This window comes from Mus pahari, chromosome 4 (assembly GCF_900095145.1).
Source record: "Mus pahari chromosome 4, PAHARI_EIJ_v1.1, whole genome shotgun sequence".
NCBI classification, from domain to species: Eukaryota; Metazoa; Chordata; class Mammalia; order Rodentia; family Muridae; genus Mus; species Mus pahari.
In genome coordinates, this window is record NC_034593.1 from 3683156 (window position 1) to 3710655 (window position 27500).

At 37.2% G+C, this 27500-nt stretch overlaps 1 protein-coding gene across 2 annotated transcripts in view; it reads left to right on the forward strand.

Moving 5' to 3' along the window:
- Zc2hc1a (zinc finger C2HC-type containing 1A) overlaps nt 1–25370 on the forward strand; it is a 45506-nt gene extending 20136 nt beyond the window's left edge. The window contains exons 4-10 of one of the 2 annotated variants that reach the window (XM_029538069.1): nt 2515–2656; nt 4948–5096; nt 6686–6785; nt 7242–7341; nt 13282–13398; nt 16243–16350; nt 22926–25370. In XM_029538069.1, the coding sequence (XP_029393929.1) occupies nt 2515–2656; nt 4948–5096; nt 6686–6785; nt 7242–7341; nt 13282–13398; nt 16243–16350; nt 22926–23091 (882 nt within the window). In that variant the 3' untranslated portion in view covers nt 23092–25370. The remainder of the gene's footprint in view (nt 1–2514; nt 2657–4947; nt 5097–6685; nt 6786–7241; nt 7342–13281; nt 13399–16242; nt 16351–22925) is intronic. The other variant, XM_021196550.2, reaches the window with a different exon arrangement.
- The last annotated feature ends 2130 nt before the right edge of the window (nt 25371–27500 follow it).

Here is a 27500-nt window from a genome sequence, read left to right on the forward strand (position 1 = left end):
TGGGCCTACACACATGCTGTCTAACCAGTGTGGGCCTGCACACATGCTGTATAACCAGTGTGGGCCTGCACACATGCTGTATAACCAGTGTGGGCCTGCACACATGCTGTCTAACCAGTCTGGGCCTGCACACATGCTGTCTAATCAGTGTGGGCCTGCACACATGCTGTATAACCAGTCTAGGCCTGCACACATGCTGTCTAACCAGTCTGGGCCTGCACACATGCCGTATAACCAGTCTAGGCCTGCACACATGCCGTATAACCAGTCTGGGCCTACACACATGCTGTATAGCCAGTCTAGGCCTGGCAATTAGGGTTTTAGTTCTTATTGTTTAGTTTTGGATTTGTATTTTAAATAAGTGTCTTTTGACTGTGATTAAATACATATTCTTAATTTAAAAATAAAGACACTAAGAATGTAATTAGGACTAATTAATGTAAGCCAGCATCATGTTTAGTGGGAAGATGACAGAGATGGTAGACTCACAAGTTAGGGGCCGGATTCAGTTACATCAGTTACATAAGACACCAGCTGGTATGACTAAAGAAGTAAAGTAACACTGTGTGCATATTGGGAATTATGACATACCTAGAGAACTCAAGAGAATCAACTGAAAAATTATAATGGACAGTAAGACAAAGTTTAAAAGGGGAAATTATAGAGGAGTTTTAATTCAGTAACATGACTGCTCTGGCAAAGGATCATATCCAAAGACATTCCAGGTTTATGTAACCTGGCTGGAGTACAGACACACCCTGCATTACAGTATGATCTTGCCGGAATATAGACATGCTCTCAGTATAAACCTTTCATCCCTGACAGTGAAGGTAAGGTTAGTTCCTAGAAGGATGCAGCCATGTCTGAGGGGCAGACAAAGTGATGGAAAGCAGTCAAGTCAGAGGAAGATTGGACAGAATGAATCAGGGATAGGGTCTGCCCAACCCTTGAGCCGCACAGAAAGGGGAGGATGCTGTAGAGCAACACAGGGAGAGGGGGTATGTGTGTGGTACTTTGGGTAGTTTTAGTGTAACAGTTTTGCAAAGACAGGTGGCAGAGGGAATAAGGTAGACACAGGTGAAGACAAAAATGAGCCAGAGAATGAGGAGCCAGAGATTAGAACAGATGAGGCTCAGCAGAGCAGTTCACACAGAAGCCAAAAGAAGTGAGACTGAATCAGTAATCTTGGAAAATTAGATTGTACTGGGGCTAGAAGCTTCCAGACCTCGGCCTAGAAATAGTTAGAATAGAGAAAGAAAAGCTCTGGGCTCAGCCCAAGCCCTATATTCACACTGCTTGAGTACAGATTTTATCTCATTCCTCTACCTGAGGAAATAAAAGCAACATTTATAGAAAATGTATAAATATTATTAGGTTTGATATACTTAATAGATTACTTCAAACAAGTCATGAAAAATCTTACATAGATGAAAAACACAAGATGTTAGGTTACTTATGAATACATTTTGCAGTCAAGTGCAAATCTTCTATAAAGAGTACTTGGAATACTAAAAACACAAATGAAGAATAATGAGATTCCCTAAATTATTTACGAATGAAATGTTCCATTTTTCTACTTAAATTAATAGTTTTTTTTTAATGACAAGCCAATTATGAGATGATACAGAAAAGTGCACATATAAGACTAAGACTTCAGTGGCCATGAACTAAAATTATCCTGTCAGATATCACATATACCATAAAGTTTCAGTATTTAAAATGCTAACAGAAGGACCATCGAGGCAATAAAATGAAAGGGGAAATGAATAATAGATTTACACTCATTTGCTTAACTTATGATGGTGTTTCTCTCTGTATTGGGGTAGGGTGGAGTAGGAAGTTAACATACAGACAATGGCAAGACTGTTTTTTTATTTCTTTTAAACAAATTGAACTCATGTCATATTCTATGCCAAATGCATACAGTTCACAATGAATAAAATAGAAATAAGATTCATAAAACAAAGCCAAAACCCAATAAAAAATAGTAAGGTAGTTAATAGTTTTAAAATAACTGAAGATCCACAGGAATTGTACAAAAAGGATTCATTCCTTACTACCTAGAAGAATTTTCCTGAAAGACTAAAAGTCAGGCAAGAGGTTGCCTAGGAATATGGCCTGCTACAGAATAAACGCAGCCGGCTTCTGAGCAGGAGAGCGTCTTCAGTCTCACTCATCAAGAACCCAGTGAAGTCCTCAGCACTGTTCTCTGCCTCCACAGCAGTTCAAACCGTTCCGATCCGGTACATTCATCAGATATGCAGGATCACAAAAACGAATCTAGAGTGCAAGCACAGATGTTAGCTACAGACGTGGCTGTAGAGGACGCTTTACCAGTATCGGCCTTGAGGAGAATCTTATTTAAAAGTCGCATACAATGTGCCAGTTTTTAATTTGGCAAAGATCACTGGTGGATTCCTGCTAAGAGAACGTTTAAAACAATATCTCTTTACTGAACTTTTGTTTCAGTATATTAAAAAGTATACTTTGATGTTACTTCTTCCTCATTTATAGCCAGAACCACCAAAGAAACCATCGAATTGGAGAAGAAAGCACGAGGAGTTCATTGCCACCATAAGAGCAGCGAAAGGCCTGGATCAGGCTCTCAAAGAGGGCGGCAAGCTTCCTCCTCCTCCTCCACCCTCTTATGACCCAGGTATGTAGAGCATTGTGGACAGAAATGTCCACGTGGGCAAAGGAGAGTGGAATCTAGTTTTTAAGTTGATATAAAATAACCTTTTATCAAGAAGCCTAATGACACATAATCGTTGTATTAATGTATTAATACTTCATTGTGTTAATACTTTGTATTAATGTAGTGGAGATAACCCAGGAATCTGGGTCTACAGATACAACTTTACAGAGCATAGAAACATACTGCTTCTCATCACAATGATTTTATTGAAACATAAGCTTAATGTTTTAAAATTTTCAATGATAAAATATTGTATATAGAAAAGGAGTTATGCTCTTATACATTCATTAGGATTCAAATAGTTGTGTTGCTTGGTTCTTTAGTATCTTCCCTGAAAAGAAAGTTAGAATATTTCTAAACTATGTAATTAATTCAGAACCTCTTGTTTATACCAATTACCCAAATTATATTTTCAAAACAATGTTTTGCTACAGTTTCTACTGGGAAACCAGAAATTGTAATGTTTATTATTATGAAAGTAAAAAAATTACAGAAAATCCATATGAAATACTAAGATAGACTTAAAATAGAATTGACATTTTGCTATTGGCTATTAGAATGTCCTTAACAGGTTGTTATTTTAATGTAAATAGCCAGCAACGTTGAAATAGAATTGGTGCTGTAGATTGGAATTACTTTAAAGGGAATATTTTTTTAGCAAACCTGTATGTGATTATTTCAAACATTTTATTCTAGAGTGGACCCTTGGCCAGCTATTTTAGTAAGAGGCTAAGTTGTAAGAATTTTAAGTATCGACTATTGGTAAGACTACTTATGGGACTATTTAGCTTTTCCTTGTCATAAGCCGTACATAATATGTCAATGAGTGGGTAAAGTTATATCCCAAACAATAACAAGAACAAAAACCTTTATTTTTAAAAATGGACAATGAAACAACCCATGGAGGGAGTTACAGAGATAAAGTTTGGAGCTGAGATGGAAGGAACGACCATCCAGTGACTGCTCCACCCGGGGATCCATCCCATAAACAGCCACCAAACCCAGACACTATTGCATATGCCAGCAAGATTTTGCTGACAGGACCCTGATATAGCTGTCTCTTATGAGGCTATTCCAGTGCCTGGCTAATACAGAAGTGGATGTTCACAGTCATCTATTGGATGAAACACAGGGCCCCCAATGAAGGAGCTAGAGAAAGTACCCAAGGAGCTGAAGTGGTCTGCAACCCTATAGGAGGAACAACAATATGAACTAACCAGTACCCCCAGAGCTCATGTCTCTAGCTGCATATGTAGCAGAGGATGGCCTAGTCGGCCATCAATGGGAGGAGAGGCCCTTGGCCTAGCAAAGATCATATGCCCCAGAACAGGGGAACGCCAGGGCCAGGAAACAGGAGTGTGTGGGTTGGGGAGCAGGGCGGGGGGGGGGGTATAGGAGACTTTCAGGATAGCATTTGAAATGTAAATGAAGAAAATATCTAATAAAAAAATGGGCAGTAAGCTGATGGGATTATGCCTACAGTTTGTCAGTCCCCAAAGTGTTAATGGTCCTGTGTGTTTTGGGATAGCGCAGCCGGGCTAGCTAGAAGGCTTTTGAGTGTCCATTTGTGTTCCCTGAAGTTGAGCTCCCTGCTCTAGAGGTATTTCTGTACCACGTCTGTACTTTCCATATCCCTGTAAGGAACAGATGTCGCCAGTTTGTCGGGCAGCCTGGGCTGTAGGAATTCTATAAGGTCTGGGACTGGCCATGCATCTTGTTCATGGGTGCTTTAGACTGTTCCATTACAAAGTAGGCTTTTTCCTGAAATCTGAATTATGTCAATGAAGTTCTGACTTTGAAGCTTCTTCTGCCATTTCTTGGAGCCTCCTTTTAGAAAATAAGCTTCCTGGCAGTCTGCTTACCTATTTCTTGATTTTATTTTTGAAAAGAGTTTTATAATTTAATCTGTATCTCAGTTCATATTTTAGTATGTTTTTACTGTTCAGATACCATAAAATTTATGTCCCTAATGAAAACAGATATTTTTGTTTTCTTTTTCTTTTCTACTGGTACTTTTGTTTATTTTTTTCTTCAGTTTTTCTCAGATTGGTTGAGATACTGACTTCTTGGGCTTCTCCTTAAGTGGCCTTACCAAGTTCAGGTCAGCCAAGGTGGACGCTGTGTGGGCTTGCACCTCGTGCTTATCAGCTGCTGTTCTGTATATTTCTCAGCGTGAGCTCCTGGCCATAGCGAGTCTCCCTCCCGTAGAGGTATTCTCTCACTGCCTTTGTTTCTCCTTTGCTGTGCTTTAGATTACATTCAGTGTCCATATTGCCAGAGGAGATTCAATGAAAATGCAGCCGACAGACATATAAAGTTTTGTAAAGAACAGGCAGCACGTATTAGCAATAAGGGCAAATTTTCTACTGATTCTAAAGGAAAACCAGCTTCTCGGCCACAGGTAAATGGACAATTTAAAATGTTTCTATAAATTAGTGAGAATATGCCTGTTTGAGATTCATATTTTTATGTTTATTATTCCTAACACCGAACTATAGATTTTTTAATCAGTCAAAATGGATGTGTTATTTCTAAGAGCTTTGGTACAAAATTCAAGTGACAAGTTGAGAAAAATAGCATAAATTAATGTATTTAAAGGGTATTTTATTCCTTTTCTTAGTATCGCTTTAATTACATCTTACATTTTTTTTAGTTTAAAATACATTCTAATTGCTAATGTTTACTCATAGTTCATTTCAAATAAATATTCATATTTATTTTCAGATCATTAGCATTTTCTAGCTATATTACTGCTTATTTTTCATTCTATTTTAGTGCAGGAATATATTTGCTAATATACTATTAAAGTGTGTTCTGTCACTGTGCATGCAGTGTTCCTTTGGTGTGTGCTCCATTACCCCTAGAATGTGTGGCTGTGTGCCAAGTGAGATGCATAGATACCAGATGGAAGTGACTTGACTCTCACTGACATTTCTTTTCATTCTCTTATGAGTACAGAAGGAAATTTGATAAAAATCTTTAGCTTTGATTATAATATTTTCTGTTTCACATGCTAATTTTGACTCTTATATATCGTATACTTGGAAATTTTCTTAGATTGTAATAATGCCTGCATTTGTAATCCATAATATACAGTGCCCTTTATTGTCCTTTAAAATATCTTTTTATTCCTGCTGATTTTAAGTGTATTATATCTGATAAGATAATAATCGTTTCAATTTAAGCATTTTAGTTTTGCTTACATGTTTTCTTTCTTTCCTTCAGCTTAAATATGCTTTTGCCATTCTAGACACTAGTCATTATAGTCTAATTATTTAGTTCCTTTTTTTTTTAATGCTGTTTCGAGAGTACATTGGGTTGGTTGAATATTTAAACATATATGTGAAGTATAGCTATTCTGGGGAAGTTGTGTTAGGTCTTTCTTGCCACTGCCTTCAGCTTTTACAGACACATGCCTATTCTTCCCCTACTTTATTGTCCATGATAAGTACAAAGACAGGCTCTGCATCCAGTGCCTTTCTGGTTCTTTGATACCGTCTGTCTGGAAACATTCCAAGTTTAGCTAAGTGGTGTCAGTGTGGCTGACTAACTTTTATTTAGAAATCTGATTTGTGTACTGGTACGTAGTTGCTACAGTCTCAGATGGGCTTTCATGGGAGCTTCTCTTCTACTCTAAAATGTTCAGTGCTTTTAAATGGTTTTCATGTAACTGTAAACATCTGAGATATTTGTGGTTTTTATAGAAGAGTTGTCTCTGGAAACATTTTTGTCAACAATAAACTTGTTTTGGTTTCTGTACTAGAATACTTTATACTTTTATAAATAGTTTGCTTCACTGGATTTAAGTATATATCAGTATTATTAAATTCATTCATAATGCTGCATAATTATCATCATCTCTATAGTCTTTTCTTCATGTAAAACAAACCAAATAAACCCCAAGCATTAGGGATTATGAGTTGAATCACTAGTTTGTATCTCTTAATATCAAAATGATGTTGATTTTTTTTTTAATTTTCATTATTTTAGTATAAGCCGTCTCCGCTTAAAAAATCACACCCTCCTGGAAGTACATCGTCAGGATCTTCCCGACTACCACAGCCAAGTACTGCTAGCAAAGCAATTGTAGGTAATGAGATTCCGTATGGCCAGTTAAACAGACAAGCAAAGAAAACCATGCTAGTTAATAAGGATATGCCAAAAGTGCTCTATTTTAGATTATTCAAAAGGTTACGCCTAAGGAATTTAGCTTAGTAGTTATTTCTGGGTAAAATAGAAGTAACTTTTAATACCAACTACAGCCAAGTTCCTTTCTTTATTACTTGAAAGGCCACAATGTTTTCACACATTTTTTGTATGTGTACTTGAAACTGTCCAATAAGACAGGTACTAACAGTTTAAAGAGGGAACCACTAAAGTGAGATGCTATAAGAAGCGAGAACTGGGTGCAGTCCTTACTAACAGTTTTAAATCCTTTATTTATAACTATAGGCACTAAGGAACTATCTTCCCTGTTAGAGACTCTGTTTTATGTGAATTGTCTTTCATACTGTCGTTAACAAAACTGTTGCCTTTTTATTATAAGGTGTGCCCACGGGTAAAGCATCTTCAGTTAACAGTCCTTCGGGAAACAAACCTCAGCCCTTATCTCCTTCTCATAGAGCACTAGCAGCCCCCCAGGCAGGGTAAGTCGGCCCTGCATGTGCTCAGCGCTGTTTACAGACTGCAGCGCTCTGCGTTTGCCCTAGCTCTGCTTTTCTAGGTTTCTGTTAGAAGATTTCTGCTGACGAGACATTAAGTGACACTGTTAAAATCCTAGTAAAACTGTTTCAGAAAAATATAGTTGCTCTTCATCAAGATCCTAATGTATCTGTGGTATGTATTTGTGGTGTGTGTGAGAGAGAGAACAGTTTTATTTTGATGTATCTAAGGAAATAACATGTAATATTGAAGGTTTAGTAATAGCTAATATCTTGAGGAGTATACTTAAGTCTTTTGTAGTCATGGAAGAACTCCGATATGCAGTTAAAGGTATGTAGCTTTTAGGAAAAGTTAGGTGCTGAGTGAGATCTCCTTGACTAGAAAATAGTCAAATATTTTTATTATAATGAATAAAAATTACTAAATGTATAGTTTTGATGAAATAATGTACATAGAGATGTATATAAAGTTATTTGGAATTAAAAATAAATGTTTTTATAATGATTTTGCTATGAGAAAATTTTCTGTAGTATGCCTGTATTGTCTGAAGTAAACTAAAATTATGTTGTATTCTGTGTAGACAGCATATATTGAATTATCAGTAAATTGCTATTTACTAGTAATTGTAGTTTTCCTATACTGTATTCTATATAGATGGCTTTTAGTGAAATAGCTTCTACTTTCAACAATCCATTATAATGTTGGAAAACTTGATAAAATTTGCCATTTTATTATCTAAACACTTATTTTCAGAGATTTGCTTTCCTCTGTTAATAAATTACAAAATTACAAAGATAATAAAGAAAACAAAAACAGAAGTTTTGTCTTTTTTAGATATGCAATTGGTTAAGGAAACATAACACGTAATTTTCAAGAATACTTTATCTCTGACTCATAGTCACTTATTTTCATGAAGAAAATTTACAGAGGAATATTTGTCAGTTGTGGTTAGCCTTTTGTCCCCACTCAATTCAGACAGCATAGGAAATCCAAGATATACAAAGACTTGGAATCTGGGGAGAGGCCTCTGTGGACATCACATTTGGATGTAAGCATGAATACCTGTGCTCAAATCCCAGCACCCATGTGACATCCAGGCAGGATATTGCAGTAACTGAATGCTAGCCTTCTGCTGGGGCAGTGGGAGGCAGAACAGCAGTGTCTCGGGACGCTCACAGACCTGCTAGCCTGATCTAATAGCAGAAAGCAAGAGACCAGTGCCAAAAAGAGGGAGAGGTGAGGGCTGACTCCTGACACTGCTCTCTTCCCTTCACATGTGCCCCGTGGCACATACGCGCCTGCATTCAGACACACCAGTATGTGGAGACATACAAACACATGTCACATATCTGTACACACACACAAAGTTTAATGGGATGACATGTAGGTCCGTGGTAGGATAATTGCATGGCATGTTCAAGGCCTTGGGGTCAGTCCTCAGGGTCAGCAAAAGAAACAAATGAGCAAGACCACAGAGCAGAAGGAATAGCAAACTAACAAAATCCTGTTGAGTGCCAGGAGTTCCACGCCTTTCCTTACTTATCTTCTGGTGATTAATAAACAGAAACAGTACGCATTTCTTTTTTTCTTTTCTACTGGTCAACTCACTATGTAGTATAGCATAGGTACAACAGCTAATTCTACAAAACCTTTTTACCATAACAAAGAGAATTGTTTTTAGTTAGGTTATAGTCCTCTTAGTGTTTTAGGTATTGCTAATCATAAATTAGAAGGCTGTATTTTTCAATACTTCTTTTTTACTGATGCTTTTCTCTTTGGTTGGAGTAAGTGGTATGTCAGACTTTTTAAGTAAACTGTGTACATGAAGCTGGGTGGTAGAATTTTTCAAAAAAGAATTTTGGGACTGGGTAGATGGCTCAGTAGTTAAAGTACTTGCTGTACAAGCACAGAGTTTAGAGTTCTGGTTCTAGAAGCCTTGCAGCCCGAGTGGCCATAGCAGTCTGCCTGAGTCTCCAACCCTGAAAGGTGGTGTCCGAGCCGCCTGATCCAACTGGCAACAAGACGAGCGTTACCAGCTGACTCGGGGTTTGATTGGGAGACCTTGCTTCCGTGAGTAAAGAACAAGCATGATTCCCGATACCAGCTTCATACATGCAGGGCACACATCAAAAAAACCCATCAAAACAAAAACCGCGTGCACATCTATGCAAACACCACACCCACGAGACAGAGAGAGCAAGCACAGGGGTGAGTGAGAACACACCGATTATGGAGGTAGACAGTGAGGGACTTGTGTTCTACTGTGCCACTAAGTGTGCACCTTTGAGTATGTCTCTCTGACAACACTTTGTGACTGTCTTTGTAATTGACTTTCATAACTAATTTAAGAAGCCTGATCAAAAACCTGACTTATATGATCCCAAAGAGAAAATGTTTTGCTAACAGGCAAAGATTTTGAAATATGCTTTTCCAAGTATTCCATGAACTTGAACACTTTGAATGCCCCATAACATACTAAATTGACAGTCATATGTGTTCAGATTCTAATTGCCTATATAGAAGGCTCTTCTCCTTGAACCAGGGTCATTGTTTGCTTCTAGTCAATATCGTTTCTGCATTACAGTGTTAATTGGAGATTAAGTAGAAGCAGTCAACAGCTATCTATAGAGTGCCAGCTGCCATTCCTGTATTAGAATCTTCAGAGCAGCGATTCATTTTATTGCTGTCTTTAAGTGTAAACACCATGGTGATCTAATTGAAGGAAAAAGGAATCCCTACCTAAATGTCTAGTGTTTTTATGGAATGATGGTAAACTAATTAATCAGTAAGTTAAACTTTTCCTCTGTAAACTAGACTCGTAGAATAGTGGTTCTGTAAAAGACTTTCTTAAAGTTTGCCTGACAGTGACGTTTTTCAGTTGTGCATTGACTTGTATTGAGGCATTTGGTTAGCTGTAACACTGAAGAGACGGAAAATCATCTGAACTTGATAAATGTTAGCATTTCATGATCCTACAGCTGTTTCAAGCATTGTTTGTAGCATTTAGCATAGTTCACTTTACTCATGTATTCTGGTCTTATGTATCATATTGTTATTGGTATCATCACATTTTAATATTTTTACTTGAAAAAAGTCTTATGTTTGATAATTAAGTTCTAGATAACCTGTGGTTATTTCTATAGTTCTTTAAAAACAAAATATTCAAATAGATTTTTCATCCTAATTCTAAAATTTAGTTTTATTTAGCCTGGGAAATTTTCAGAAATATGATGCAACACTGAGTTATTAAATTCTGTGGCATTTGAATAAGATCCCAAACTGACACAGCTGTGTTCTTGCAAGCACTGCTTACTTAAATGTTTGTAATTTTAAATATACCAAACGTATCCTTTTCAATAGCTGAATTACTGTCTTCAGTAATGTACTTCAGTTACTGTAAAAACATAAACCTGTTTATATTTGATCATAATAGATGGGGTAAAAAGTAGAGCTGCAGAGTACATGTAAAGAACATTTGCGAGTGTGGGTGGACATGTGTATGTAAATGTGTGCATGTGTGTGGAGGCCTGGGGTCAGCATTGACTGTCTTTCGCTCCTCATTTTTTTGAAACAGGATTTATCATTGGATCTCTAGTTCATCAATTCTGGTAGCATGGCTAGCCAGAGCTGAGATTCTCCTGGCATCCCTGGTTCTAATGCACAGGATGATGCTCAGATTTGTAAATGGTTTCTGGGGATGCAAACTCATTTTCTCCTCTTTCTTGTGCAGCAAACACTTTTCTGATTGAGCCACCATCTCCCTAACCCTGGAGAATATCTTCTATTAAAAAATTGAATTTGATTATCAATATGTTACTGTTTTAAATTAGCAAGAATTGTCACTAGATTTTATATGATAGAAACATGTTCCTTTAATTTTTTTCTTTGATGTCTATTCATTTTGTGTGTGGATGTGGATGGCAAGGCTTACAGGTGGAAATCATGGGGCAGCTTGTGGGCAATAGGTGTTCTTTTTCTCTCCACGTGTGTCCTGGGGTTTGAACTCAGGCCGTCAGGCTTAGCTGAAGGCAACCTTACCTGCCGAGCACCTCACCAACCCAGAAAACTCTTTCTTTTGTAGAATAAGATTCTGGCACATGAACCTAGCATTTTTAAATGATTGAAACTATTATGTTAGGGTGATTTTTTTTTTTTTTTGTGGAGTTGATACACTGAATTACCTGTGATGTATTAGAACACACACACACACACACACACACACACACAGATCATTCTAGAGCTTTAAATGTCATAGAATATGACATAGAATATCCTAACTATACAGAAATTCATAAAATGTAGAGATCCATAAAATAACAGATGCTACCTGGTAAAATTTTCCAGTATGATTCCAGAAATCCTCTTGTGATTATGCAGCAATGTGTGCTGCTTTCTGTAGTTAAAAGACTCTTCATTAGCAGAGAAGTGTGTCTGTGGACTTAGTCTTTAGATCAGTATATCCTTTATACCAAGGAGCTTTTCTTAGGTTGAGACCTACTTCATTCAAAACTCAAAACAGTGCTGTAAAAAATCCTGATAATTAATTGACATTTATAAATTTTAGTTTGTGTATACAACCTAACAATAGGAGATTGTAGCAGAACATATATTTTATTTTAGCCCCAATAAATTTATGTATATAGATGTTGTGTGCATATAGTGTATGTATATAGATGTTTATGTATAATGTATATATATATATATTTGTGCATATGTGTATATGTATATAGCTGTATATGTATAATGTATGAATATAGATTTGTGTGTGTATAATGAATGTATATAGATGTGTGTATATAATATATATATATTTGTGTATATGTGTATATGTATATAGATGTGCATGTGTAATGCATGAATATAGATTAGTGTGTGTATAATGTATGTATATAGATGTGGGTGTATATAATGTATGTATATAGATGTATATGTATAATGTATGTATATAGGGTGTGAGGGTGTTTGTATGTGTTTACACACATACATTTGAGACTGGATCTCACTTTGCAGTTTGTATGTTTTAGAACTCACTATGTAGACTAGACAGGGCTAAAATTGACAGTGATCCTTTAGACTGGGCTAAAATTCACAGTGATAGGATTAAAGGCATACACTACCACACCTAGCTCAAAAATATGTTTTTAATGTTACAGATGGCATGTTGCTTACCAGCCATTTGAGATAGTTTTTCTACTTTGTTAATTTCCCTAGTCTCTCCTGTGAATTGGTATTTGTTGTTGATGGTAGATGAGTGGACGATGAAGTCTCCGACAGACCCACAGTTAGCACTAATGTCCACTAGATGGAGATATTGCATGCTTTATGTTTAGAAAGGTTTCACAATGGTGTGGTCAGTTAATGTCTTTCCTGCAACATTTAGAATGACCATGTCCCTTAAAGTACAGATCATGGCTTGCCTTTTCGCTATTTATATTTCAGAAATAAACTCATTCCTTATTTGAGGGTGAGATAAGGTAAATATGCAAGCACTCCACATTCAGTTATTAGTTTTTAAATGCAAGGAAAATCAAAGTAAAATAATAGAGAAGAGAGGTTCTTCCAGATAAGCAAAAATGAAAATTATGTTGTTTGTGAATAAAAGCGTGAAGTTTCTTCTAGCTTCATAGAAAACAAACTTTTCTGATTTATTCCCTACTCGGGATAAATATGGCATTGATTCTGTGTAGAAACTGGCAGGGTGGCCTGAGTGGCCTAATGATGGCACTATGTGCACTCAGATCTGTGGCCAGTGTTTTGTCTTGGCAGTCAGGTTATTGAGGGAAGAGGGTGAATTTCTAGTGAACCAGAATGTCTTTCTTTTTTTTTTTTTTTTAAAGAAAAATAATCCTTATGTCTACATAATTCTTTAGAAGCAAGCAACAGTAGCAGTCTCCTTATGGGTACACCTTTATATATTTTGATAGTAAGATGGACAAGTTAGGCCCTCCACTTCGAACTGGAAGACATGTGCAAAGGTTGTATGGCAGTGATACAAAGTCAAACAATGCCTGCAAAAGACATGAGCTAGTACCCGTTCGCAAGTAAGTACTTATGATGCAGTTTGATTGGCCTTTATCAGATAGTTCTTACAGGATCTATGTTATAGAATACTGTAATTTTCTTACCTTTATGTAAAAATAATCTTCTATTAACCATTTAAAGCTGTTTTAGTGCTAAATGGGCTTCAAGCCCATAAATTATTATTATTATTATTATTATTATTATTATTATTATTAAAGAGTTTCTATTTAAATTAATATCAATCATGTTTTTATTCTGTTTAATGTTAACATTTGGCTGGAGTTGTGACAGTCACTTTCAACAGTCATTTTTATGAATGTAAAGAGTTTTTAGGAGTAGTTACCTTATAAAGGAATGTGGAGGCCGAGTTACGTAGTGAAGCAGAAGATGAGCTATAGCCAGGGGAAGAGCATCCTGTAGGGTCTATAAATCCCGTGTGATGACCCAGAAGAGGCATGGTACACGTCTCTTCTGGCCTGCTGGCCAAAAAAACTGGCAGTTGGAGTCATTCTTGAAACTCCTTGTAGCATGAGATTTCAGGATTCAGAGATTTGGGCTTATAATATCTATCAGTTTTAGTCCTCATTTTTCAGTGATGAAATTAGGATGTAACAAATGAATATTTTTTTACATTTTTAAATTTATCATTATCAAAGCTAACAGTGCACCCTGCTTATCATCATGAAATATAATGATAAATTGAACTAGGCATGCAATGAAACAGTTACAGGGAAAGATTATAACATAGTATGGTTGCATCTTTGTAGTTAGTGGTCATTTGTAGAAGGAAGACATTGTGTTCTGAGCCTTGAATTGACTCATGTGTCAGGGAAAGTTGTCTATGAAAAAGATGAAGTGTAATTTCATAGTTACTCTACTTTCTTATATGTTTGAGCCATACCATGTAAAATTCACATATACATGTAGTATAAATACTTAACTAGGTTGAGACTGGGAAGAAAAATGTTTTGAGTATTTGAGCAACATGTTAAGAACTGATGAGCAGAGTTAGTTCTTTCTACTCTTTTCAAAATGTCTATTGTCTTAGAAGATATTTGAAAAAATAGGCGTTCAATATCATAGAGGTTTAGGCTGATAGCCTCATAGGTTTCTTTGATTTTAATCATTTATATTTGATGTATTTAAAATATATTTTATTTATGTATCTTAGTATATGAAGGTGATGATATGTCTGACAATACTTGTAGAGAGTGTGAAAAGAAAAGTAAAAAAGTACAATCCCTATTTGAATGCCCCAGACGATTTTTGTATAGAGAGATATTAACTTAGAAAGGTATGATATGATTCTAGTTCTACTTTACAAAAGTAGACTAGAATAAACCTCATATAGACTTGGGAGCATTTGAAGAAGTCTTAGGTATCTCATAAATGCGTGTAGGTGCTTCCTTTTTGCTGAAGAAGTGACTACTCAGAATGTGTTGAATGTGGTACTTTGTAGTGTTACAAGTTCAAGGACTAATCTGGCCACATAATAGCATTACAGATTACACAGTTTCTAAACACAGGCTCTCCAAGGTGGACATGTGATACAGTATATTTATATAATACCTCAAAAACAAAGAAGATGTCACAGTGAAAGGGGATGCTATCAGTACAGTTAGTATAGTAAGTTTTTGAAGGATAGCTACTACCATATATTTTGAAAGTAGTTATTTAACCTTTAAGGTGCTTCCACATTTACCATGTAAATAGAGTAGGAAGAATTTCACCCAAAGATTGGGAACCTTTAAAGAGTTTGTACAGTTTTTTTTTTTTTTCTTGCTTTTTGCTTGCTTACAAATAAACTTAGTCCTAAAAGAAGAGGCAGCGACTGATGTCATACTGGCTTTCTGAGTCTTGATTCTGCGGCTTACATGGAGTCACCTTGGTAAAGTTACTTAAGTGCTTTCTGCCTCAACTGTCTCAGCCAGCTTGAAGTTATTTGTTAGAACTAAATAACTTAGCCATGCAGTACAGAAATGTGTTTAGGGGATAGTAGTTAAGCATTGAAGGTTAGCCGGGCGTGGTGGCGCACGCCTTTAATCCCAGCACTTGGGAGGCAGAGGCAGGCGGATTTCTGAGTTCAAGGACAGCCAGGGTTACACAGAGAAACCCTGTCTTGAAAAACAAAACAAAACAAAAGTATTGAAGGTTAGCATGTAGCATTAATAAAAGTAGTACTGTAATCAACATGCTGCGTTTTCATAGGAATTTATATCGTAGAACCTTTCTATAATGTTGACCAATTTACCAGTGAGGAAACTCAAGGTACCATTATTTTTACTATTGCTATCACAAAGCTAATTTTAATATAGATATGTAAATTCCATAACTTTTCATAGTAATGTTATATCATAATATAGACATATACGTTTCTTTGATTCCTAAAGTTTCATAATGTGACTTGAAAATAATAAATCTCCCTTATTTCAGATATTTCAGTCTGTAGGTGGTGGAATCAAATCTTTAGTAATTTATTTTTAGTTACTTTCAGAAAATGAATATTATGTAAAGTAGCAAGCACATTTTCTTATTTTAACTATATCCTATATTTTTTGGGTTAGCAATAATTCTTGTGTAACATTTGCTTAGGAGCTGTCTATCAACAGTTACCAGTGTCTGTGTTGAAAGCAGCTATGAGGCATAAGTAATGCTCTGGTCTGTGTGGTACTTTATAAAGCTGATGTTATGGAGTTACCATTACTAGTCTCTCATTCTGCTTGTTTTCATACTAAAAATAATTATTTGGAAGTAATTCTGTTGAATTTCTACAGCTTGTGTTTTTCTACCTACTGATGTAAAGAGATAATCAGGACAGGTTTTGCGTCAGTGCTTTCTCATCACACCACCCTTTCCCCTTGCAGAGCTAACACCAAGGCTAGAAATACCACACCTCCTAGTTTGGCAAGAAACTCTGTGCAAGGGGGGCTTCCCAGCAAAAGAAAGGCCCTGACGGAGAGCCCTGCAGCCAGGTATGCTTAGTTCTGCTGACCTAACAATTAGAATGAGAAACAGAGACTGTGAAACTTATAACTCTATTTTTTAACTCATAGAACTCAATATGTCTTTCAAATTGAATAGAAAATGTTGGGGCATGAATACGGTTTTCTTACACTTTGAATTGTAAATACTCAAATAATTCTTGTTCAGTGTTACTGGATTTGTTTACTTTTATATCTTTTCTTGCATGTTTAAATATCAAACACAGTATTAACTGTGCAAATAGACCTTATGAATATCATTATTGTCTTTTTCAACATTTTGACATTGAAGTCTATCCTGAAAAGACTTCATATGTGAACACACACACACACACACACACAACACACACACAAACTTGCACGAGAAACATCAACATTATTTTTGAATGAAAGAATAAAAAGAAAAATGAAAAAAAAATGAGAAATAAAAGATAAGTTCAAAGTAGCAAGATTGACCATAAGGTATGTGCCATGAGACTCTGTGCAAGCATGAGCCATGAGTTATAAACTGGATTCTGAAATGTGTAGTACTGAGCAAACAATGGCTGTTGGGATAGTGTTCTTGATGACAATAAAATAGAAAGGTGCATCTTCTCTGAAGAAGTGTACTGGTTAGTTCATATTGTTGTTCCACCAGTAGGGTTGCAGACCCCTTCAGCTCCTTGGGTACTTTCTCTAACTCCTCCATTGGGGGCTGTGTATTCCATCAATAGCTGACTGTGTGTATCCACTTCTGTGTTTGTCAGGCACTGGCATAGCCTCACCAGAGGCTGATATATTAGTGTCCTTTCAGCAGAATCATTCTGGCATGTGCAATAGTGTCTGAGTTTGTTGGCTGATGATGGGATGGATCCCCAGGTAGGGTAGTCTCTGAATAGTCCATCCTTTAGTCTTAGCTCCAAACTTGGTCTCTGTAACTCTTTATGGGTATTTTGTTCCCTATTCTAAGGAGGAATGAAGTATCCATCCGGTGGTCTTCCTGCTTTTTGGTTTTCTTGTGTTTTGTAAATTGTATCTTGGGTATTCTAAGTTTCTGGGCTAATATCTACTTATCAGTGAGTGCATATCTAGTGACTTCTTTCGTGATTGGGTTACCTCACTGTCTTAGTCAGGGTTTCTATTCCTGTACAAACATCATGACCAAGAAGCAAGTTGGGGAGGAAAGGGTTTATTCGGCTTACATTTCCATACTGCTGTTGATCACCAGAGGATACAGGACTGGAACTCAAGCAGGTTAGAAAGCAGGAACTAATGCAGAAGCCATGGAGGGATGTTCTTTACTGACTTGCTTCCCCTGGCTTGCTCAGCTTGCTCTCTTATAGAACCCAAGACTACCAAGCCCAGAAATGGCACCACCCACAAGGGGCCTCTCCCCCTTGATCACTAATTGAGAAAATACCTTACAGCTGGATCTCATGTAGGCATTTCCTCAACTAAAGCTCCTTTCTCTGTGATAACTCCAGCTGTGTCAAGTTGACACAAAACTAGCCAGTACACTCACTAAGGATGATATCGTCCAGATATATCCATTTGGCTAAGAATTTCATAAGCTCCTGTCTCTAGCGGCATATGTAGCAGATGGCGTATTCAGCCATCATTGAGAAGAGAGGCCCCTTGGTCTTGCAAACTTTATATGCCTCAAAGAGGGGAACACCAGGGCCAAGAAGTGGGAATGGGTGGGTAGGGGAGCAGGGTCGGGGAGGGTATAGGGGATATTCGGGATAGCATTTGCAATGTAAATGAAGAAAATATCAAATAAAATAATTAAAANAAAAAAAAAAAAAAAGAAAAAGTGTACTTGGTGTGTAGGCCTTAAACTTTAAAACTTGTCCCCGGAGCTTCATGGTGAAGACCCTGGGTAACATAATGAACAACTTAAGTAGTGCCCTGATTGTAAGTGCAGAATGGCTTCATGCTGTCCTTCACTGCAGACCAAGGACATGATAGCCTCTGATTTACTCAACCTTGTGATGTGTGTGTTGTGAGGGCTGCTTTGTCTCAAGGCGCAAGCATTCCCAGCTGTTGAGAAGTCTGAAGTAACCAAGGCACAGGTTCAAAGCTCAAGCTTGTCTTCTCTCTAGCTGCCCATCAGAATTACCTTGGATCTTCCTTTTGAGATCATTGGGCATCTGTGCATCTGCTGTATGCGTGTTTGTATAACTATGCTGTGAACAGCAGTGAGACAGATGAATGCTGTGCTCTCAGCTAGATTATAGAATAATGTGTCTTCTGGGGTCTTGATGCATACTTATCAAATACCACATATGAACCTCAATGTGGATTTACTGTGATATGTAAATAGGTTTAAACATGTATATCTTCATGTATTTTGAATCAAGGTTGTGAGTGAGATTAACATACTCTTAAAAATGTGTACCATATAGTATAAAATGTAATATCCAGAGAAGTGATCAAAAGAGAAAATACGCTAACCAGCAGGAGCAGAAATTTCACACTAGGAAATGCAGTTTTTCTTAAATGACTGCTGACTCACAGAAGGGAGACCATGGTGGTTGCCTTCTTAACATTCTAACATCTCAGGCGGTGATAATTGTGATCATAACAGTCCAAGGTAGCCGAGGTAGTGTTTCTTAGAAAAACAGCAGATTTACAGGTTCGAAATTGTTCTTGGAGAAATAGACAGACATGTGGCATGAAAGTGTAAAAATGTTATTTTATATGTGTCTATATACTGAAAAGACCAATTATTAAGTAAATAACAAATAATATTTTATATGTTTTCTGATTATAGATTAGTATATTAAAACTTATTACAATCTTTTTCTCAGCAACATACATAAAATATAATTTTTATAAAAATCCCACTTGAATATACAAATTTAAGTTACATGGGAATCAGTTTTAAGACCATTAAAATTTTTTGACATAGAAAATTTAAACTTTCAATGATAATGAAGAATATATAAGTAAATATAATATACACTTTTCATAAAATGGAATATTTAATATCAAAAATTTATTTTCTGATCCTTTCTGTGTGAATGACTAAATTAATATACAATGTTAATAGAACTTTTAAATGCTTCATGGCTTTTGATTAATCAAGGTGTAAAACTAAACAGGACAAGGCAAAAACAATATTGTGAATGATGCATGAAGTTAGAGTTATACAGATAGTTTGATATTAATTCACGGATAAATAAATAGAATGAACTGATTAGAGGTAAAGACGTTAGTCACACAGGTGGCTAGAAACGTTTCTCATTTCAAGGGAGTCATGCAGATATTTTGTGTATTCTGGAACTGATACATATGGGGAAAATGAGTTATGATGCTGGGCATGTAGACCAGTGATTGGAGCCCCTGCTGTGCATATGTGTGCATGAGTACACACATGCATGCAGCACACACACACACACACACACACACACACACACACACACATACACACACACCAATAAATGAGTGACTAGAAAACTAAATACCTGATAATAGGACACTGTCAATAGGACAAAACGGCAAGCAACAGATTGGAAAAATATCTTTACCAACGCTACAACCAATAGAGGGCTAATATCATATATATATATATATATATATATATATATATATATATATATATATATAGAGAGAGAGAGAGAGAGAGAGAGAGAGAGAGAGAGAGAGAGAGAACTCAAGAAATTAGACTCCAGAGAACCAAGTACCCCTATTGAAGATGGTGTACAGAGCTAACCAGAGAATTCTCATCTGAGGACTATTGAATGACCAAGAAGCACCTAAAGAAATGTTCAACATCCTTAGTCATCAGAGAAATACAAATCAAAACAACCCTGAGATTCCACCTCACACCAGTCAGAATGGCTAAGATCAACAACTCAAGTGACAGCAAATGCTGGTGAGGATGTGGAGAAAGAGGAACACTACTCCATTGCTCATGGGATTGCAAGCTGTTACAATCACTCTGGAAATCAGTCTGGTGGTTCCTCAGAAAATTGGATATAGTATTACTTGAGGTCCCACTTAAGACCACTCCTGGGCATATACCCAGTTGATGCTCCAACATGTAATAAAGATACATGCTCCACTATGTTCATAGCAGCCTTATTTATAGTAGCCAGTAGCTGGAATCAATCTAGATGTCCTTCAACAGAGGAATGGATAGAAATTCTTAGGCTAATGGATGGAACTAGAAAATATCATCCCGAGTGAGGTAACCCAGTCATACCATGCACTTACTGATAAGTGGGTATTAGCCCCAAAGCTCAGAATACCCAAGATACAATTCACAGACCGCATGAAGCTCAAGAAGAGGGAAGACCAAAGTGTGGATGCTTTGGTCCTTCTTAGAAGGGTGAGCAAAATACTCATATGAGGACATACAGAGTGTGGAATAAAGACTAAAGGAGTGACCATCCAGAGACTGCCCCACCTGGGGATTCATCCCATATATAGCCACCAAACCCAGACACTATTGTGGATGCCAACAAGTGCTTGCTGACAGGAGCCTGATATAGCTGTCTCCTGAGAGGCTCTGCCAGAGCCTGATGAATACAGAGGTAGATGCTTACAGCCAACCATTGGACTGAGCACAGGGTCCCCAATGGAGGAGTTAGAGAAAGGACTGAAGGAGCTGAAGAAGTTTGCAACCCCATTGGATGAAAAACAATATCAACCAACCAGAGCTTCCAGGGACTAAACCATCAACCAAAGAGTACCCATGGAGGGACCCATGGCTCCAACTGTATATGTAGCTGTGGATGGCCTTGTAGGGCATCAGTAGGAGGGGAGGCCCTTGGTCCTGTGAAGGCTTAATGTCACAGTGTAGAGGTATGTCAGGGCAGGGAAGTGGGAGTGGGTGGGTGCCTTGGGGAACACCGTCATAGAAGCAGGGAGAGGAGGGAAGGGTTAGGGGGTTTCTGGGTGGGGTGGGGAAACCAGGAAAGGGGATAACATTTGAAATTAGAAAATATCCAATTAAAAAAAAAAAGTCAATAGAAAAACAGGAAGTTGGGAAGATATTTCCTGAGTAGGTTAGTCCTGAGTAGTTTAGTAAATGCTGATTGAAAGCAAAAGATATATTTGATCAGAGGAAGTGAGTAAACGGTAATGCTGCACAAGCCCGAGATACTTGGAGGTCACACAGCATATCGGGCAGGTTACCATATACAGCCTGTCATGTGCAAGCCTTTGACATTGGACATTTTGTTGTCATCTACAAAGTTCATTTTTGAGAACAGTGCAGTTGACTTACCAAAAAATATGAAAAATAAAATCTTACAATATTTTAATGAGCTAGTGATTTTGTGTTGAGTCTGCCTTATGACTATTTTTGGCTACATGAGGACCATGGACAGAGAGTTGGGCTTGCCTGACCGATGTGGGTATGTGGAGTTTTCTCTAAATGAAAAGTAAGGGTAATCCATATAATTAATAGCTCTGGGGTTTAGTAGAAGTAGAAGACAGGAAGGAACAGCAAGGGTATTGTCAGTAGAAGAAATATCAGTGCCAGAGAAATGTGAAGACAAATGTAAATAATAATACAGGAACATGTATATATTAAATCTATGTAAATAACCATTTCATGCTTTCCAGGTAAACAAAAGAAAATCTTTCCACATAAAACATATGGTTAAAAACATGATAATGAAGAACCTCATATGCTCCCGGTGAGAGCAACATGACTAGCACTTATGTACAGACTTTAGCAATGCCTAGAAAAGCTTTAATATTTAGTCAAAATATGTATTAATGAGTGTTCATATTGAGTATTTAAATGATCTTTTACATTTTGAATTAATATACATTTTACTGGTAGGAATCTGGCTTAAGCCGGGCGTTTGTGGCCCTTACCTTTAATCCCAGCACTTGGGAGGCAGAGGCAGATGAATTTCTGAGTTCGAGGCCAACCTGGTCTACAAAGTGAGTTCCAGGACAGCCAGGGCTACACAGAGAAACCTTGTCTCGAGGAAGAAAAAAAGAAGAAGAAGAAGAGGAGGAGGAGGAGGAGGAATAATCTAGTTTAATTTTTCTGTTATTCTCTCCTGAGTCACTTAATACTATGTTTGTAGTTTGCAAGGGTTACACCAAGCTGTACCTTACTCTCAGCATGTAATGGTGAGTGTGTTCATTCAGAGAATGCTGGAGATGATACAAACGACTCCTCCTGAGTCTGCAATAGGGAGAGAAAGGAGTGTGGCTGCATCTGCATATCTGCAGTTTGCTCAGGGAGGACCACTTGGAATTCATTATTTTTCAGCTGAGAGTTTTGTTTTGTTTTGTTTTGGGCTTTTTTTGAGACAAGGTCATAACCTAAAGCTTAGTTTTCCAAGAACTTCCAAAAGAATAAGTTTTTTTCTTTTATTTCCAAGATTTAATATATACATTTAGCTGAAGGTGCTTTTGATCTTGCCTAACCATGCTAGAGTTACAGGGCTGAGCCACTATGTGTGAGCCACGGATTATTAACTTGAACTAGAGAAATATTAATATTGGCACTACAATTTTAGTTTCTGTATATTAATTGCTCCATGTTCTGTATTGGGTCATGGTAATAACTACTGATGTGAGCGAAGTTGATTCCTGTACTTCTGTCTCTACTTCTGTAGGCCAGATGGAGACTATACATCTTCAGTTAATGGTGGAAACATTAAAGGCATCGAAGGAAATTCATCTGGACACTTACCAAAATTCTGCCATGAGTGTGGAACAAAGTACCCTGTTGAGTGGGCAAAGTTCTGCTGTGAATGTGGCATTCGAAGAATGATTCTGTGAACAAATTGCAAACGCTAAGGGTCCAGGTTCAGAATTTAATGATTATTACTTCTTTGACACCAACAGCACTTCTTATATGTACTAAAGCTATTTACAGTACTCTTTCCCTTAGTGTTTGAACATAATCATTTGGCTGTATAATGTGTTTATGTATATGTATGTGTATATATAGTCTGTATATAATAAATCTCATTCCTTCAGCCTGTGTCATTCAAGGAACTACTTCAGCACATGTCAAAAAAATAAGTTGATATTAGATCATTGTCTTAGGTATTGCTCTTTGGCTGTTTAAATATATTAATATACTGGCACAAGCACTGTCACTGTAGTGATGAGCCTTGTAAGCTTTAGAATAATCACATTGCTAAGGAGGTGCTGTCATTGGTGCCTGTCACCAATGATATCATAGGAGAATGAGATATGGAGAATCTGTTACTGAAGGCAATGTTATTTATTCATTGTTAGTGGGTGTGAGGTCATTTTCCCAGCTGAACTCTTCAGCAACTAGTGTTAAATTCCTAAAAAAAAAAAAAAAAAAAAATTATAAAAAGGAAAACCTGAGGTCCACTATGCCCGTAACTTCATGGATTATCAATTACACATCATTAGTTACACATTTGCAATTACAACTTAATTAAAATTTTAAACATGTAATCTTCCTTCTGTGAACATGTAACTATGCAATCCCCTTCAGAAATGGATCTTACTCTACTGATAACTGAACGATTGATTTACCTCTGTCCTAGATGGCCACATTTTCTTTTCACTTCCAATAGTGTTCTTAGATTTTTCTATTTCTTTCTCTTGGCATAGCTCCTCGGAAGAGTAACTTTACTTTATTAGTCTTTGCAGTATTAGACATATAATTATTTAAGGGACACAGATTTTTTTTGTGATATCTTATGTGTTTGAAATTTTATTTCTGTGTATGTGTGTTTATAAGAAATGAATGCATTTCGAAACATCACCCCTCCCAATAAATAATTGTGATTCTCATTAATTCTGAGCATGCAGACGAAGCTGTTTTTTAGTTCTTCGTGTTTCATATCGTTACAAGTACATTGAAAGAATATCTACTTTTTCCTATTCATATTTTCTTTAGTGCTTAATGTTGAGGCACTATACATATTACAGTGAAGGTGTGTTGAAATGTTTTACATAGCGGACTAATGTAAGTCCAGCTAAGGTGCATGTTTTCCTTTTCACTGACTGACATGAGTTTTAATCATTCCCACCTTCAGTGTATCAGTACTTACTGGTCAGTTGCTTTGGCAGAGGATGTCCCACAGTCCTGAGTAATCACTGTTCAGTTGAGTCTGAACTTTAACTTACACGGGTACCAGTAGTGTGTGTTGATGTGTTTCTCTCTCATTTGTTGTTTATGATTAAGGATGAATATAGAAACTCATTGCCTAGACGTTCCTTTCTGAACTTTATTTCCCTCTTGCATTCTGTTGCATTTTCCTTTGGGAGGGGTTTAAACCTGCGATAATGAGTCATCCTTTTGCTGACCTTATGCTTCCTTCTTGTGGGATTTTCCCCTTATTTATTCTATTTGGTCATATTGATAAATGCATTCAAAACTGGTCAGCTTCTATAAGCAGCAGCAGGCCGAGAAGACTAATCTGAGAAGACACTTTATATTTTCACGTTAATAACTCTCCTTTTTCTTTAATTGGTTACAGATATCTGAACTTTTAATTCACCAATATGTTTTTTTATCTAGGAATGAGCACTGTTTCCTTCTGTTGTATTTTTAACTCCATGGAGTCCTTTATTCTACTTAAGGAGTAGCTGAATACAATGGTTTTAAGTAAATAGGCACATGTTTGTTGTCATTGACTCCAACAATAGCAAGTAAGAGTTAGAGCATGCTGCCAAGAGACAAGCCAATCAGACACGTTCAGTTCTCAACTCTATAGATCACTAGATGCATCAAATCTATGAAATACATACATGAAAGATGTTACAACAATGTTTACCATGCCTCTGTGGTCCATACTTTACTCTCATGCTGCTGTGCTGTGCAATAGTTTTTAAGCAGTCTTCCTGTGCACCATTCATTTTTATTTATTTGCACAATTAATTTCGAGTGTTGTAGAATGAAAAATGATTGTATGGTTAAGTTTAAATGGAAGATAGCTATAGATCACTCTGAAAGTTACTCATGGAAGAATATGACCATTGTGACTGCAGTTGTCTCTCACTCACTGTTTTGTTTTTTTTTTTTTAATTATAGATGACATATCCACTGACCCAATAAAGACACAAAACAAAAACTGCTGCTTGTTATGTTTATTGATACTTATAGAATAAGGACAAACTAGAATATAAATAAAATACTAAGAATAACTTTTTTCTTTTTTTATTAGATATTTTCTTTATTAACATTTCAAATGTAAATCCTGGTTCCCCTCACCCCAACTCCTGTAAACCCTGTATCCTATCCTCCCTCCTCCTGTCTCTTTGAGGGTGCTCTCTGACCCACATACCCACGCCCATCTTCCAGCCTGGCATTATCTTACTCTGGGGCATTGAACACCCTCAGACTCAAGGGCCTCTCCTCCCACTGATGTCCAACAGGGCCATCCTCCGCCACATATGCAGCCTGAGCCATGTCTCCCTATATGTGTACTCTTCGGTTGGTAGTCCAGTCCCCAGGGACTCCGGGTATTCTGGCCAGTTGACACTGTTGCTCCCTTCATGAGGCTGCAATCCCCCTTAAGTACCTCAGTCCCTTCTCCAACTCCTCCATTGGGGACCCTGCGCTCAGTCCAGTGGCTGTGAGCATCCACCTCCGTATTTGTCTGGCTCTGGCAGAGCCTCTCAGGAGACACCCATATCAGACTTCCCTCAGCAAGCACTTCCCAGCATCCACAATAGCATCCAGGTTTGGTGGCTGTATACGGGATGGATCCCCAGGTGGGGCAGTCCTTTAGTCTTTACTCCACACTCTGTATGTCCTCCCATGAGTATTTTGCTCACCCTTCTAAGAAGGACCAAAGCATCCACACTTTGGTCTTCCTTCTTCTTGAGCTTCATGCAGTCTGTGAATTGTATCTTGGGTATTCTGAGCTTTTGGGCTAATACCCACTTATCAGTAAGTGCATGGTATGACTGGGTTACCTCACTCTAGTTCCTTCCATTAGCCTAAGAATTTCATGAAATCATTGTTTTTAATAGCTGCATAGTATTCCATTGTGTAAATGTACCACATTTTCTGTATCCATTCCTCTGTTGAGGGGCATCTGGGTTCTTTCCAGCTTCTGGCTATTATAAATAAGGCTGCTATGAACATAGTGAAGCATATGTCCTTATTTCATGTTGGAGCATCATCTGGGTATATGCCAAGGAGTGGTATTGCTGGGTTCTCTAGTAGTCCTATGTTCAATTTTCTGAGGAACCACCAAACTGATTTCCAGAGTGGTTGTTCCAATTTGCAATCCCACCAGCAAAGAAGGAGTATTCCTCTTTCTCTACATCCTAGACAGCATCTGTCACCTAAGTTTTTTATCTTAGCCGTTCTGACTGGTGTGAGGTGAAATCTCAGGGTTGTTTTGATTGCATTTCCCAGATGGGTAAGGGTGTTGAACATGTCTTTAGGTGCTTCTCAGCCATTCGAGGTTCCTCAGTTGAGAATTCTGTTTAGCTCCATTCCTCATTTTTAATAAGGTTATTTGGTTCTCAAGAGTCTAACTTCTTGAGTTCTTTGTATATATTGGATATTAGCCCTCTATTGGACATAGGATTGGTAAAGATCTTTTCCCAAGCTGTTTGTTGCGCTTTTGTCCTATTAACAGTGTCCTTTGCCTTACAGAAGATTTGCAGTTTTATGAGGTTCCTTTTGTTGATTCTAGATCTCATAGCATAAGAAGTGATTTAACATTCAAGGTAGAAAATACACATGACTATACTATGTATCCCGTGAAATGAAAGTGACATTTGGATTAGAATTTGTAAGCCATCAAGTCATATATTATTTAGTTTTTACATCACTTAAGTACGTTTCTAGTAATTGGATTTTTATTAGATATTTTCTTTATTTACATTTCAAACGTTATCCCCTTTCCTAGTTTCCCCTCTGAAAGTCCCCTATCCCCTTCCCTCTCCCCTTGCTCCCCAACCCACCCACTCCCATTCCTGGTACTGGCATTCCCCTATTGTAATATCTCCATTTTTATTTCTGATTTTCTTCATTTGGATACTGTTTTTGTGTCCTCTGGTTAGTCTGGCTTAGGGTTTATCTATCTGGCTGATTTTCTCAAAGAACCAGCCCCTGGTTTTATTGATTGTTTGTATAGTTCCTTTCGTTTCTACTTGGTTGATTTCAGCCCTGATTTGATTATTTCCTCCTCTTGGGTACATTAGCTTCTTTTGTTCTAGAGCATTAAGATATGCTGTCAAGTTGC